The 15478-nt window shown below is 33.2% G+C and overlaps 1 protein-coding gene across 5 annotated transcripts in view; it reads left to right on the top strand.

Moving 5' to 3' along the window:
• Nucleotides 1–15478, top strand: part of AKT3 (AKT serine/threonine kinase 3) — a 397960-nt gene that overhangs the window by 303389 nt on the left and 79093 nt on the right. For all 5 annotated transcript variants that reach the window (XM_055084208.1, XM_024133623.3, XM_055084209.1 and 2 more), the window contains 2 exons: nucleotides 7916–8130; nucleotides 15006–15093. In XM_055084208.1, the coding sequence (XP_054940183.1) occupies nucleotides 7916–8130; nucleotides 15006–15093 (303 nt within the window). The remainder of the gene's footprint in view (nucleotides 1–7915; nucleotides 8131–15005; nucleotides 15094–15478) is intronic.

Below are 15478 nucleotides of genomic sequence, written 5' to 3' on the forward strand. Positions count from 1 at the left end.
GAACCCACGTCCCCTGCATTGGCAGGCGGACTCTCAACCACTGCGCCACCAGGGAAGCCCGAAAAATCACTCTTGAACTAAGAGCAGGGCAATAATGTGATCAGATATAGATGGTCAGAGTTAGAGAGGGATTTGGCAACAGCCGAAACTAGCCTCTTCCCTTTACTTCAGATGGTATCTCTCACTTTCTTTGAACCTTGCAATTTCTAGTTCATACCATTATTAATGCCAGACTTTTCTTGATTAGTAGCTGTTTATCAGACTTGGAATATGTGCCTGAGCACTGCTTCTCTTTTGAAGGGCTCATTGTCAATATTTTCCCTTCTCCTCTTCTTATAGAAGACTTGTTTACCCATTATGGAGAGATCTTTCTGCAACCTATCATTCATCTAGCAGTGGCATCCTTTACATTTTAAACTGTTTTTTGTTTTCTTTTGGTTATTTTTCTGTTTGTTTTTTTTTTTTTTGGCTGCACTGCACGGCATGGGGGATGTTAGTTCCCCGACCAGGGATCGAACTCGTGCCCCCTGCAGTGGAAGCACAGAGTACTAACCACTGGACCGCCAGGGACGTCCCTAAACTGTTTTAATCAGGTAGGAATGCTTTGCTGTTTAAAGATGGTTGAAGGGTATTTAAAAGATACTTCAAAAAGACTTAGAAATCGGTTCAAAGCTGATATATTAACTGTACTATATCTCAGGCTCATAGCTGATTTTTAAATAAACTTTAGTTTTAAATGAACTTAAGTTTTTTCTTGTGGCAAAGACCACCAGGAAAAGAAAAGTTTTATAGTATAAAAATGCCATTTGTTGAAAAAAGGGTATTTTTAAAGTATTTGTTCTCTTCTTTTGATGAAGAATTATAGACCTTTATTATTAAAGGGAAAAAAAATCGTGTCTTTTTAAAAAGAGGTTGCAGAGATACAGTCCTAGCAGGCATATAAACTATACATTTAGTGTGCTACCTCTCTAAAAATGCATTAGTATATATAGTTTTAAAGTGTTTTTGCTCTTTCTTGTATTAGAAGGAAATAAATTTGACCTGCCATATATTATGGACTATAAGATACTCTGAGGGGATTTTGTTTTCATAATCTATACTATATTTTCATGCCTAGAAATTATAAAGAAATTAGAAATCACATATAAAATCTTACTGTTAAATTTTATTATTTGACTTGGCTCTCACTGAATCCAAACCATCCTTTTATGCAGTGCTAATTATTTAGAGTCTCAGCTTTGCTCTTGAGTTAGCAGTACCTGATCAACTTTCCAACTGTAAAACAGTTTGAAAATCAAATGTAGCTTACATGCAAGACCCAACAAAATTAAAAGTGTTAAGTACGTTTTGGCAGTTCACTTTTATTATGCCCAGTCCTCAAATGTACCAGCAGATAATCATCTGAATGTTAGTTATTTTTCACATGCTTATGTGATCACACAAAAAGTACATGCTAAAAAGAAGCAGATGGTGACAGATGGGGAAGGTTGAATAAGGTGGTTTTGGAAACCTAGAGAAATGCACTTCTGTAATAGTGTAAAAATAAAAATTATTTGATAATCAATTTAGAATTAACAAAAAGATTGCAAAAAATGACTTGATTGTTGGAAAATACATAGTATCTAATTGTGGTTGCTGTTCAGGAAAAAAGTGTATATAATTTTATTTCATATGTGTAAAATACTATGTTTTTCAGTGGCTGAAAATGGATTTTTTGATGTATTCCTAGTTTTCAGAACCTCATTTTTGGAAAACATTTACTTGGTATCATTTTATTCACTTTTCTTTTGAAGCCTACTAGCTTTAATATCTTTTATAATATGTATTTTGACAATATCTGAAATAGACAAGAATATTTTGATAACTAGTTTTAAAATTTATTTTATTTATTTATTTATTTTTGGCTCCATTGGGTTTTCATTGCTGCGCACGGGCTTTCTCTAGCTGTGGCGAGCGGGGGCTACTCTTCGTTGCGGTGCGAGGGCTTCTCATTGCAGTGACTTGTCTTGTTGCAGAGCACGGGCTCTAGGCGCCAGGGCATCAGTAGTTGCGGCACGCGGGCTCTAGAGTGCAGGCTTAGTAGTTGTGGTGCATGGGCTTAGTTGCTCCGCGGCATGTGGGATCTTCCCGGACCAGGGCTTGAACCCATGTCCCCTGAATTGGCAGGAGGATTCTTAACCACTGCGCCACCAGGGAAGTCCTTGATAACTATTTTGATACAAAGATTTGTTTAAAGTCATTGAGATTCTATATAGATAATAGCACAAATGGAAATTAAATTCTATGTAAATGAAAGGCTAAAAGTATACAATAACTTCTTCAGAATGGGTTGAGAGAATCATGTAAATTAAGGGTGAAGGTAGTTGGTAATATGGAGGGTAGTGTACATGGGGGGAGTAGTTAGAACCAAACTCGATTTAAGAGTACTAAATGGAATTTTATTTATTTATTTTAAATACAACAAAGAATAAATGAAAAAGACAATTTTATGGGCTCTATCAATATTATCTTTAGGGGATCTTAAAATAAATGAATGAGGTCAAAGTTATATATGTTTGTACATTTCATCTGTAGATAAAAATAGTAGCACACATAGTTGCATTTTGCATACCCTTGGACAAAATTCTACTGGTTCTAACAGATTATGAAACTAAATCTCAAATTCTAAGCTTTTTATAAAAATTTAAAGTTATTTTAGTAGCTTTCCCAAAACTGTATACATTCCTAATATTTTATTTAATTGTTAATGATTCATGTAACAATTATCCTCTTGAGGTGTTTTTGAAAACCTTCATCTTCCTGATGGTTCTAAAAAGGTCTCATCACCAATATTAAGGGGAAAATTAAGTAAATGAGCACAGTGATTAGTTCAGACAGAAGTTGTCTGCTTTATAGTTAGAATTTATATTTAAGAAATTCTGTCATGAGTTGGCTGACTGTTCATACTGTTTCTGGATAATATTAAAAACCATCCCATTTTGCTATACACCTGAAACTAACACAGCAGTGTAAATCAACTATATTTCAATTTTAAAAAAATTTCATAGTAAAAAGAAATCTCATTTTGTCCCCACTGGATATTGTTTACATATGAACAAAAATGATATTTTTAGTTCAATATTAATGTCTCTCAACATTTATAAGTAGCAGCTTTCACTTCCCTAGAGTTCTGTCAGTTCTTATAGTAGCTATTTTTCACCTAAAGTTCTTTTCAGTGTTATATAGTCTTTTGGTTTTAACAATCAGAATATTTGCATTCAGTACTTTGGAATGATCCTAATTTAAGCACAGAGTTTAATTTTAAATTCTCTGCAACATAAGAACATATACAAAACTAACCCTAACTGGGAACACTAGTGATTACCTATAGTGTTTTACAATGGCCATTTTTACTTTGGTTACAAAGACCCAGTTTCTTAGAATCCCATATTGCTTGTTGCTTCAGGATAAAAAGGAACTATAGAAATCTCTGGGAAGATATGCGTAAGTATGATTTAATCACCAGTATTGTATCCATTTAGCTTTTCTCCTTATCAGGAATGTTGCCTGTTCTAGGCAGAGAATGCTTTTGAAAGTACGATGTTAGCTGCATGCAAGTACTTGTGTCTGCATGCTAGGAGGTAGCCATAAAGCTTACAGCATCTTAATTCAGAACAAATGGCACTTACAGTTTCAGTCTCTTTAGAATAATTAGAGCGGTTGAAAACTGGATATAAAGTATATATTTATGAAGAAAATACCAATAAACCATGGAATTCATAATTCTTATGAAATATATAGTTCTACTGAAGCTGCAATACATTTTAGAATCTGAATTAGAAGATTTGTAGTTCATTTTTTTGGCAAATTCCTGTGATGTTAGGAATATTAAAGGATTTCTGTAAATTATAAAGTATACAAATGTGTGTTTATATATAAAACACACATATAAGTTACCTGAAATATAAGGTTACCAGAAAAAAATTTGTTTGAATTAGCGGTAAATTGGTTCATCCAAGTTCGCAGTTTAGTTTCACAGCATAGGTGTACAGACAGTTTGTTTAGATGTTTAATTTTTTCCCCCATCTGTTCTGTCAGGATTATTGATTGAGCAGTAAGCCACTCCAGGGCATACATAGCCTCCTCATAACTGCTTGCCTTGAGTGCATTGTGTGGCCTGGCAAACAAGCTGAGGAAGGTTGTTCCTTCAGCTTCCCAGTAAATCTTAATTGGTAAAAGAATATTGAAATGAGTATGTTTTTTGAAAGTACCCAGTAGCCAAATATTTACATTGGGAACTTTAATTGATGGTATCATTTTAAAATATATAATTTATTATTTATGTCATTCTTTGAAATTAGTAACCATTCAAGAGCTGTTCATGGTGATTTTTTAAACTCATCTGGGTTTTGATAAGTAGAAGTATCTACATTAAATGTTATCAAATATTAATCAAATATTACCAGAACATTTAATGGTAACTGATAACCTGCTGTGACTTCCTTGAGTCTTAGATTTTATTATATCATAAAGTGAAGCAATCTCTGGCTTCTAGTGGAAACATTGAAACTAAGCCTTTTTTCCTAGAGCTTGTGCTCTGTTGGGGTGTTTATTGATATGACCTCTTGTCATTTTTTAACATTTACATTCTTTTAGTGTTCCAAATCACCACTTGTTCTTTATCTCTGTTTGGGCATTTGTGTTAAATGTGCTTATAAAGTGAAGCTATATCTATGGTTACAGAGGACAGTAGGTGTAGAAGGAAATACTAAATGTCTGCATTCATATTTAAAGTTGATTTTAATTTAAACATTAGTGACATTGATTTCATGGAAAAGAGACACTGTCTTTAGTTTAATTCTTCAGGATAAGTCTTTCAGTGGATTATTTCTTTAGGAGCACGTTTTGACCTGCATTTATATTTAGATTATATGATAAATTGCATTTTAATGGAGCTGAAATGTAACTTACCATTGTTGTACCTCTACATTACCATTTATCCTACTGGTTGGATTGACCCTCATGATAACCATGAAGTAAATTAGCCATTTTGCTAGGGAAAAATAAATCATCAGAGGTAACCAGAAGGAACTGCTGCTCTTAGGTTAAAGAATGTAAATTTTATATATTACTAGGCTGTGGATTTTAATTTCACTCTGGAATTTCTACATTATTTCGAAGTATTGTATTTTGAAATAGTTTAGATATAAGGAGAGAGAAAAGCCATTGTATGAAAAGTGGTAACATGTTTTTTATTATATAGCCACATGTAGAATATTATAATCACTTTTATTTTTATTTCTTGTGTATTTCATCTTCCAGCTGTCTTGAGGTAGGAGTTGAACAGAAATCTTTCTTTTTAATTGATAGCAAAGACTCTTAGATAAAGAGGCCTGGCTGAGTTGTTGGGGTGTTTTCTCCTCAACATTGCCTAAGTTTTACATGTCAGTAAGATAATACATTACATCAGATTTGTTTAGTACAAAGTAATACAGCAAACAGCTCTAATTGTAGCATTATGCATGTATATTTCAATTAAAGCTCATACGTTCAAAAGCAAAACTACATATCTTGAGAATTAGTGTTCGTTTTACAAAGCTAAATAAAATATATTTTATCAAGCAGATTTTTTTACAATGCAGTTTTATTTTTCAGTTGCTTATTTCTCTTCAAAAATAAAATCCTTTTTTTTACGTACTCGCTTTCCCTTCTGGCTGCAAACCAGGTATTTAAACAAAAATAAAGGATTGCCAGTTTTGCCAGCTGGGGATGAGAACCCGGCTGGTGAAATGTGGGGTCGGGAGGCAGTTAATCCAGCTTTTATGCTTTTTATGGTTTTATGAAAAAAGAGGTTAAAAGCCACATTTGGCTCTTTATTGTATGTACCACTGTTTTGTTGCTGTTGTAGGAATGCAGTAAAAGGTTACTTAGATTTAAAAAATTTTGTTATTAGGTAAAATCTTGCATCTATTAGATAAAGGCCTACAAACAGTACATTCTACTAATTGGATGTGGGAGAGATTCAAAAGTCACTGGTATTTAAAAATTATATATACAGCATTTCCTTTAAGTACACAAGTAGAATTCCTTCTACTTCAAGTTGTTTCTTGTTTTCTATATGTTCTCACATTACTCATTTCAAACAAGTAGAAATTTTAAATATTTTTGGCTAAAGATAGAAACTAGAATTTATTGTTTTCCCCAAAAACATCTTGCTTAGTTTGTTATTTACAAAAGGGTTTTGGAAAAATGTAGAAACTGGACTTATGTTTATATATTGCCAATGCAGTTTCTAGTTGTCTTTAGCCACAAAACAATGTTACAATTGAATTAATACTAGGGATGTAATGTACAATATGATAAATATGGTTAACATGCTGTATGTTACATATGAAAGTTAAGAGAGTAAACCCTGAGTTCTCATCACAAGGAAAAAAATCTTTTTCTAATTCTTTAATTCTGTTTCTATATGAGATGATACATGTTCATTAAAGTTATTGTAGTAATCATTTCATGATGTATATAAGTTAAATCATTATGCTGTACACCTTAAACTTATACAATGCTGTATATCAATTATCAAGCTGTATGTCAATTATGTCTTGGTAAAACTGGAAGAAAAAAATCTTTTCGTAGCATTTGAAATACTAAATAGATCTTTAGGTAACACAGTTTTTTTCTTAAAACTACATTCTCCACCTTTAAATACCCTGTCTACCAAAGTGCCTTTCATAGTATTTACAGTAATCATAGTGTAGCTGTCAAAAATATTATGTGCATTTTACAAAATTATTAGTTAAATTTTAAATAAAAGTCACATAGTCGTAATCTTCAACAACATACTTACTTAACTAAACTAAGAAAGTTTAGAACGTGAGTACTACTTTGTTCTGTATCAAATTCTCTCCAATGTCATCAATTATAAGATTATTTTGATTGATTAATTTCATGTATATGGTTTTCTTGATCTGTTTATCCCAAAGCTAAGAGGATCAGATAAAGTAAGCTTTAAGATTATTCAAATATAGTATCTTAAAATAAAATATTGAAAGATCCAAATAGATAAAGAAAATTCCGTCGGATGAGGAACATATGCAGTAGAAAGGTAAATCAAATTTTACCTTTCTGGGACAAATGGTACGTCATCATGTTTCAGTTTGAACAGGTTGCTCTAACATAGCCTAACGTATACTTGAATATTGTTCCTTACTAAATTTATTTTACATGTAATGTGTTTTGGGAAATAAATTTAAGGTCATATACCCTACAAATGTTGAGTCCATAATTTTTATTGTTTGTGTTTAATAGAAATTGTTGTGAGGTACTTAAACTTTGGATACCAAAGTTTATTACAACCCAAACAGTAAATCTTTATATTCACTCTGTTGCTTAAATATTTCCTGAAAGAGTTTAAACATGTAGGGGCCTCCAAAAGTTTTTATATTTATTTTCATGGTTGTCATGCCCTGGACTCTTCTCTAGTACATTGCATTTGTTTACTCCTATCTTTCACTGTTTGATTTGTAGTAGTTGGTTCTTCTCAGTACAAGAATGTGGTAGACACATTATGTTCTCTATAATTGGCACAGTTTAGCTCTAAGTTGTTACTTAAAGTCCATGTTAGTGGAACCAGAATGAAAAATTAAGTAGGCCTAAATGAAAATATGCAAATAGTTTTCATTTGATGCTTAGGGCACTCATATATTCATTTACTTAGAATCTGTTGCAATACCTTTTTTGGTACCCAGTCATTTCTGGATATATATTGAACATTTCACATATTTGGTGTGATTTATATCTTTTGTAGGATGCCTCATAATTTAAATGTCAAGATCTCAGAATAGCCTACCTAGGTTATGTAAAAATCTTATGTTTTATAAATAATGCTTTAAAAGCTAACGTGTAAAAATTGATCTTTTACTGGTTTCACTTTTAGGTGTTAGAAGATAATGACTATGGCCGAGCCGTGGATTGGTGGGGCCTTGGGGTTGTCATGTATGAAATGATGTGCGGGAGGTTACCTTTCTACAACCAGGATCATGAGAAACTTTTTGAACTAATTCTAATGGAAGACATTAAATTTCCTCGAACACTTTCTTCAGATGCAAAATCATTGCTTTCAGGGCTCTTGATAAAGGATCCAAATAAACGGTAAGCCGCAAATAACACGCAGTGAGTTACTGATGAATGTGGTTAGGAATTGTGATATGGAAATTAATTCAAATATAACTAACTCCAAGAAGCAATGTATTTGGTGTAGACATCTTCCCACTGAGACACCGACTTATTTTTAACTTCATAATATAGAACATTTAAAAAATTTCCTCAACTCTTTCCTAACTTGGAAATTTTATACAGATTTTACCACGTAAAGATTTTGAGTTTTATGAACAAACAGTTTCGTAATTGCCATGGTGCTTGCTATTGTGGGGATAGGAGGATCCCTTTTTTCCTTTCAGTCTCTGGGCTTTATATTTCTGCTGATTTACATTATAAAACAGAACTGTCTCTGTTCTCTCCTCCCACATGTATGTATTTTAACATATCTAACTACTTTTTTTGTCTTTTTTTTTTTTTTTAAAGAAGATGTTGGGGGTAGGAGTTTATTAATTAATTTATTTATTTTTGCTGTGTTGGGTCTTCGTTTCTGTGCTATAGCTTTCTCTAGTTGTGGCAAGCGGGACCCACTCTTCATCGCGGTGCATGGGCCTCTCACTATCGCGGCCTCTCGTTGCGGAGCACAGGCTCCAGACGCGCAGGCTCAGTAGTTGTGGCTCACGGGCCTAGTTGCTCCGTGGCCTGTGGGATCCTCCCAGACCAGGGCTCGAATCCGTGTCCCCTGCATTAGCAGGCAGATTCTCAACCACTGTGCCACCAGGGAAGCCCTGTTTGTCTTTGAAGATAATTCTTTTCCACGCATGGCTGAAAGGACTAATGGCAAAAATGTCTTTGCATACTTTGTATTTCTATTTTTGTAGCTATAGGTATGACCTGAAGAATCCTACAGCTCTTTGCTTAATGAGCTATAGTATTCATTGTTCATGTTTATATATTTATTTACACATACATTTTATGTCATACATGAAATGAGTATTAATTTTAAAATGTCCCTTAATAAATGTGTTTGTATATACATGTGTATATTCTTTGTTCCAGTAGATATATATGCATATCAATATGTCTCTGAAAATCTCTTAGACCTTAAGCGTCTTAAGGGTAGGCCATTTCATATATTGTTTAATATTTTGTAACACCTCACATAATTTTTGTTAATGTTCTGTTTATGGTTGATGCTCAGTATGTATTTGTTGACAGACTGAATTAATGAGTGAAGGAATAAATGAATTTTAAATTGTGGGCTTTGTCTACCTTAGAGATGGTTTCCATCACATACTTCTAGCTTTTAAATTTGTGAGGAACATGATTTTACCTTCAGCAGAAATAAGCAAACATAATAAAAGAGGTACCATCTTTTTGCTTTGTGAAGAACGATTCAAACATGTTTCATAATTCTAGTAACTGAAACCTTACCTTTTATTTATAAAGTGATTTTGTGTTCTTTGTCAGGGCATTTGCACATCTCTTGTTTCCCTTGCTTTTTAGTAGCCTGTGGAGTAGGTAGGATAGATATTATTCTCATTTCCATTTGATTGAGGAGAAAATGAGGCCCAGGGAGGCTTAAGTGATTTATCCTAGTTCTCACAGAAAATTCGTGTAGAACAAGAATAGAAATCAAGTTTATACCTGCCTATTTGATATTTCTCTTGTATCTTCTTTACAGTGCACCATTTTCTTAGTTTAGGTTTTAAAATGTATTCCATTTGATGTGATTGTTTCACAACTATTGTAACAAGTGGTACTTGGCAATAGATAATCTTTATATAGAGCTAGGATTTCAATTTTATCTAGTTGAGTTTTGGATCTAATATTTGCCTTAGATTTCAAGGGCAGTGAATTTTTATCTCATCTTTTTCTGACTCCTTCTGGTTTTCATGTCTATGTCTCATTCATTTTTTTATTGTCATTTCCCACCCTCCACCTGCACCCCACGCCTGGGGATAGCACGTAGTAGGTACTTAATAATTGTTGACTACACGTGAGGTAAATTTCTAGAATGTTAGTGGCCTGGTACGTAGGACAACTCTTAATGTTTTGTCTACCCAGAGGTTGATATTGTCTAAAGAGAAGATGTGGTATTTTTAACTATCTGTTATTTCCTTTTAAGGTAGATATGTCAAGCCCCTCCACTGCTACATTAAAATATTGGGAATGCAAGGGTGAATAAAATGGATAATCTCTGCTCTAGTTGTTCATAGAATAATGTGGGGCACAAAACATATTCACAGATGCTCAGGTTAAACTACATACAAATGCTTTTGAAATTATTAGGTGTTAAGGGGATTGGAAAACTTGAGCTGGCTCATGAAGGAGTTGGAATTTGCAGTGGCTTTCATGAAGAGAATTTTACATGTAAATAACAGCTAGAATTGCAAATGAACATGGCATTTGAGAAGTTCAGCAACTGGAGTGTAGAATATGAGTTGGGTAACATTGACAGATGAAGCCGATATGTTAGATTGTAAGGACCTTATCTTACTTAGAAAATATTTAATCTTTATTCAGAAGGGGATGAGAAGCCACTGAATTATTAAAAGTAAGGGATGGTGTAATCAGGTCTGTGTTATCAAAAGGTAACTCAGGAAGCTTTGTCATGGATAGATTAGAACAGTGAAGCACCAGGGACAGGTAGGCAGAGTAATTAAGAATACACATGGAATTGTCCAGATAAGAGATGGAGTCCTTCCTAAAGCAGTTGTAAAGAGTGCTAAATAGAACTTTGTGAATGATTAAATAGAAATGGTGAGGAAGGGGAAGGAGTCAGGTTGCCTCTGAGGTTTCCAACTTGGATGACTAGTTTGGAGAATGGAGTTATTATTAACAGAGGAGTACAGGCAAAGGAGGAGGCTTGATGGGGTGGATGTTGATATTAGTTTTACTATACCGAGTCTGAGGTTTCTATAGGAAAGCTAGATATCAATCAGGCAGCTGAAAATAGTACCAGTGCTTAATAGAAACACAATAACTAATTTTCTCTGGGTATATGTCCAGGAGTGGGATTGCTGGGTCATGTGGTAGTTCTATTTTTAGTTTTTGAAGGAACCGCCATACTGTTCTCCATAGTGGCTGTACCAGTTTACATTCCCACCAACAGTGTAGGAGGGTTCCCTTTTCTCCACCTCCTCTCCAGCATTTATTGTTTGTAGATTTTTTGATGATGGCCATTCTGACTGGTGTGAGGTGATACCTCATCGTAGTTTTGATTTGCATTTCTCTAATAATTAGACATGTTGAGCATCTTTTCATGTGTTTGTTGGCCATTTGTATGTCTTCTTTAGAGAAATGTCTATTTAGGTCTTCCTCCCATTTTTTTCACTGGGTTGTTTGTTTTTTTGATACTGAGCTGCATGAGCTGTTTGTACATTTTGGAGATTAATCCTTTGTCCGTTGCTTCATTTGAAAATATTTTCTCCCATTCTGAGGGTTGTCTTTTCATTTTGCTTATGGTTTCCTCTGCTGTACAAAAGATTTTAAGTTTCATTAGGTCCCATTTATTTATTTTTGTTTTTATTTTCATTACTCTAGGATGAGTAATGAATGGGTAATGAATGGGTCAGAAAAGATCTTGCTGCAATTTATGTCAAGGAGTGTTCTGCCTATGTTTTCCTCTAAGAGTTTTATACTGTCCACCCTGACATTTAGGTCTTTAATCCATTTTGAGTTTATTTTTGTGTATGGTGTTAGGGAGTGTTCTAATTTCATTCTTTTACATGTAGCTGTCCAGTTTTCCCAGCAAAGATGAACTTATTTGCAAGGCAGAAATAAAGACACAGATTTGGTATCCACAGACTTATGGATACCAAGGGCGGAAGGATGGGGTGGGATGAATTGGGAGATTGGGATTGACATATATACACTACTGTGTATAAAAGAGATAACTAATGAGAACCTACAGTATAGCACAGGGAACTCTATTCAATGCTTTGTGTGACCTAAATGGGAAGGAAATCTAAAAAAGAGGGGACATGTGTGTACGTATAACTGATTCACTTTGCTGTACAGAAGAAACTAACACAACATTGTAAAGCAACTATACTCCAATAAAAATTAATTTAAAAAAAAGAAACACGAAACTGAATATTTGGATTTGGGATCTGTAGATATCTAGGAGGTAGCTGGAGCCATGAGAATAGTGAAAAGAGTAGAATATAAAAAGAAGGCGGCCTAGGACAGAGTCTTGGGAAATGTCAAAATTTAAGAGGTAGAAAGAGAAAGAGCCAACAAAGGACCCTTCCAAAAGTCTTTGGAAACGTAGTCAAAGATAGCACTATAGTATACCTCTTTATTATTCCTATTCAACTATTTTAAATACTGCCTGAATTTCTCTGATACTCTTTACCGAATTGCTATCAGTTCCATCAAAGAGTCAGCTCTCATCTTGCTTTTATTTCTTATTCTGCATTACTTTATGATTATTCTATTAGTATCTCCTTTAGCCTCTTATGCAAATTTTATAGGAAAAGCATGACCTCATGTTGCATTCAGTAACACAAGGAAAATATGAATTAGATGTTGTTTCTAGTTATGAAGAATCCATAGTAGCTGAGGATTTTAGTTTGGCTTTCTGATATGGGAATTTGGTATTCTTAGACAAAAATATCTTAATGTAAATCATATTTTGATATAATTTTGAAGTTTTAAATTGTATATTAGGGAGTCATTGACGCTGAAATTTTTGACAGTTTCACACTTTGAAGAAGCTTGTGTTAAAGAATCTCTACCAACTTCTAAAATGGCAGCCTAAGATTATATTCTTAGTCTTTGTATAGCATTCATGGCCGATACTTTAATTTTATATGTATTTGATAAATATAGATTAAATGCTGGCTATGTCCAAAGCCAAACTATTGCTAGAGAATTGAGGGGTGACATAAAAATGAAAAACTGAAGCTGAATTAAAACCTTTTCATTACAAAAATGATTACGGTTCTCCATTCCAACTCTTACCTCATCCATCATCTCATATATATAATTAAGAATGAAAACAGTATTGAAATAAACAGTAACATAAATGTAAGAAAATACAATGAACTGCTGATTTTTCTTGTGCATACTACTTTAATGCATACTTTGAAATGTTGAATAATTCTTTTCAGAAGCCTGTGTTTTGATGTTTCTGCTTTTCTGGCTCCCTAAGCACAAGCTTTAAAATGCTTTTTGGATAATCCAGTACTGAACTCTCCCCTCCAAAGAATTTGCATTCTACCAGGAGAGAGACATATACAACTTGAAACAGAATGAAAAAGAGTGAGGCCAGGGAGTCAAGTGCCGAGTGTTAACTAAATATAGATTTGCCAGTCTGAAAGTTGCAAATATGCACGCAACTATTATGATCTGATCCAATCTAAAAGTTCCATATCAGGAGTGTAGTTTATTCTGTATGAATCTTGAGATAGGAGACCTAGATAGTGGGAACTATAGGATCATCACTACAGATACTCAGATATCAGCTAATGGTTTTGTTTTCCATTCTGACAATGTGTCAGAGGATCCTGGATTCTTCTCAGTCATGTATTTCTTGTTCCTAATAATAACCAGAATTCATTAAAATTGTATAATTGTTTGTTTTCTATGACCTATTTGCGTTTCTTCCTACTCAGTGTTGTGTTGGGATTTGAAATGTACCAGCTTAGAATAGCCAATTGTTAAATTTCAAAAATTTTGTGAGCTGGTTGTTGAATACAGTCATTACTAAAAATTAAATTATATAAACTTACAGTTAAATCAGGAACATTAAAATCGGGTAAAAAATACTCAAAACTCATCACTCTTTAATAATGTTGTTAAATTTTACTCTTATCTATGCTTTTGAGGTTACTTATCTATTTTGCTTATATATTTTGAGGTTAGAAACACTATATAATGTTTTACTTCTGCACATCTTGTATCAGTAAAAATAATAATATATATAAAATGCATTATATTGTATATGCATAATTTCCCTCAGAGAGCTGATTGTTAAGCATTTACCAGCACATATCATTCCTAACGATGAGTAAAATCAAATAAAACTTGCTGTATCAAATTCAGATTTAAATAGATTTCCTTTCTTTTCCTCTTTCTTTCCCTGTCCTTTCTTTTTTCTCTTTTTCCTCTTTCCCTCCCACCTTACTTCCTTCTCTGTTTTTTTCTGTTTCTCTCATCCTTTCTTCATAGTGACTAGTAGGCACTGTATGAAACTGAGAAAGCTAGAAAGCACCTGAATTTCAGATTGTGTCAGGTATCAGTTGAATAACAGTACCTTCAAAGATGGGGTGGGAGTATTTTTAAATTTTTAGTTTATATTGAAACTTGCATAGCATATTATATTGCAGTGATATTTCATAGATTAAATTTATCATTTCTGTGAAAATTCATTTGAGATATGAAAATACTCCAGGAGTTTCTGTCGTTAGCAATGCTCTCCAAATTGTTTTTTCTAAGTAATTATCTAGTCTTTTCAGAATTTATGTTAACAAGGGTGCATTTTGACTAAAGTCGTTCTAAAATAAATTTGGTTTATAGAATTGACAATAGCTACCATTTATTGTGCTAGGTACTTATGTTATTTCTAACCCTTGCAATAATCCACCAGGCTGGTATTATTAATCCCACTATACAGATGAGAAAACTGAGATTAAGTAACTTTTTTATTGTCATATATCTCATAAATTTCCGAGCCGGTTGCCTGTTTCAAGTTTGTCTCCAAAGCCTATGCTCTTTTCAAATACCATACTGTCCTGAGGCTGGTTCTTATTAATAGCATATTAGGAAAATCAGATCTTACAACAAAAGCTTTTTATTTTTATGGGTATTTATCACAAGAACTATTTACACACAGAAAATTACATTTCACAGAAACTTTGTAGTTATGCATTCAGCTTATGTAAACGTTTTATACTCATTTAATTTTATTTCTGTCCTCGCAGCCTTGGTGGAGGACCAGATGATGCAAAAGAAATTATGAGACACAGTTTCTTTTCTGGAGTAAACTGGCAAGATGTGTATGATAAAAAGGTAGGTTATCTTCATGGCATAGTATTTATATATTTTGGTTAAAATGAATTTACAGCAAAAAAAAAGTTTAAGTGAATAAAAGTTAATGATGTAATTATATTTTTAATTTTTACTCAGTCATTTAATTGAATATAGGACTCCTTAGCCAAAATTTTCTTGATAGTTTTGACTCCCGAAATGCATTTTGAAATTTTATTCAATGTGATCAAACAGTTTTTCTTTTTTATAACAATAATTTGTTAGTTTGCTTCTCAACATTTCCTAGTTCATAAAAAATAAAGGCACCAATGTTTTGTTATTCTTCCGGAAAACTAACTAACAAAACAATCATAATTTTAAAACTTTGTCTCTATGCCTTTCATTTTAAAGTGAACTCTTCATATTT

The sequence above is a fragment of the Physeter macrocephalus genome, chromosome 4 (genome assembly GCF_002837175.3).
Source record: "Physeter macrocephalus isolate SW-GA chromosome 4, ASM283717v5, whole genome shotgun sequence".
In the NCBI taxonomy this organism is placed as follows: domain Eukaryota; kingdom Metazoa; phylum Chordata; class Mammalia; order Artiodactyla; family Physeteridae; genus Physeter; species Physeter macrocephalus.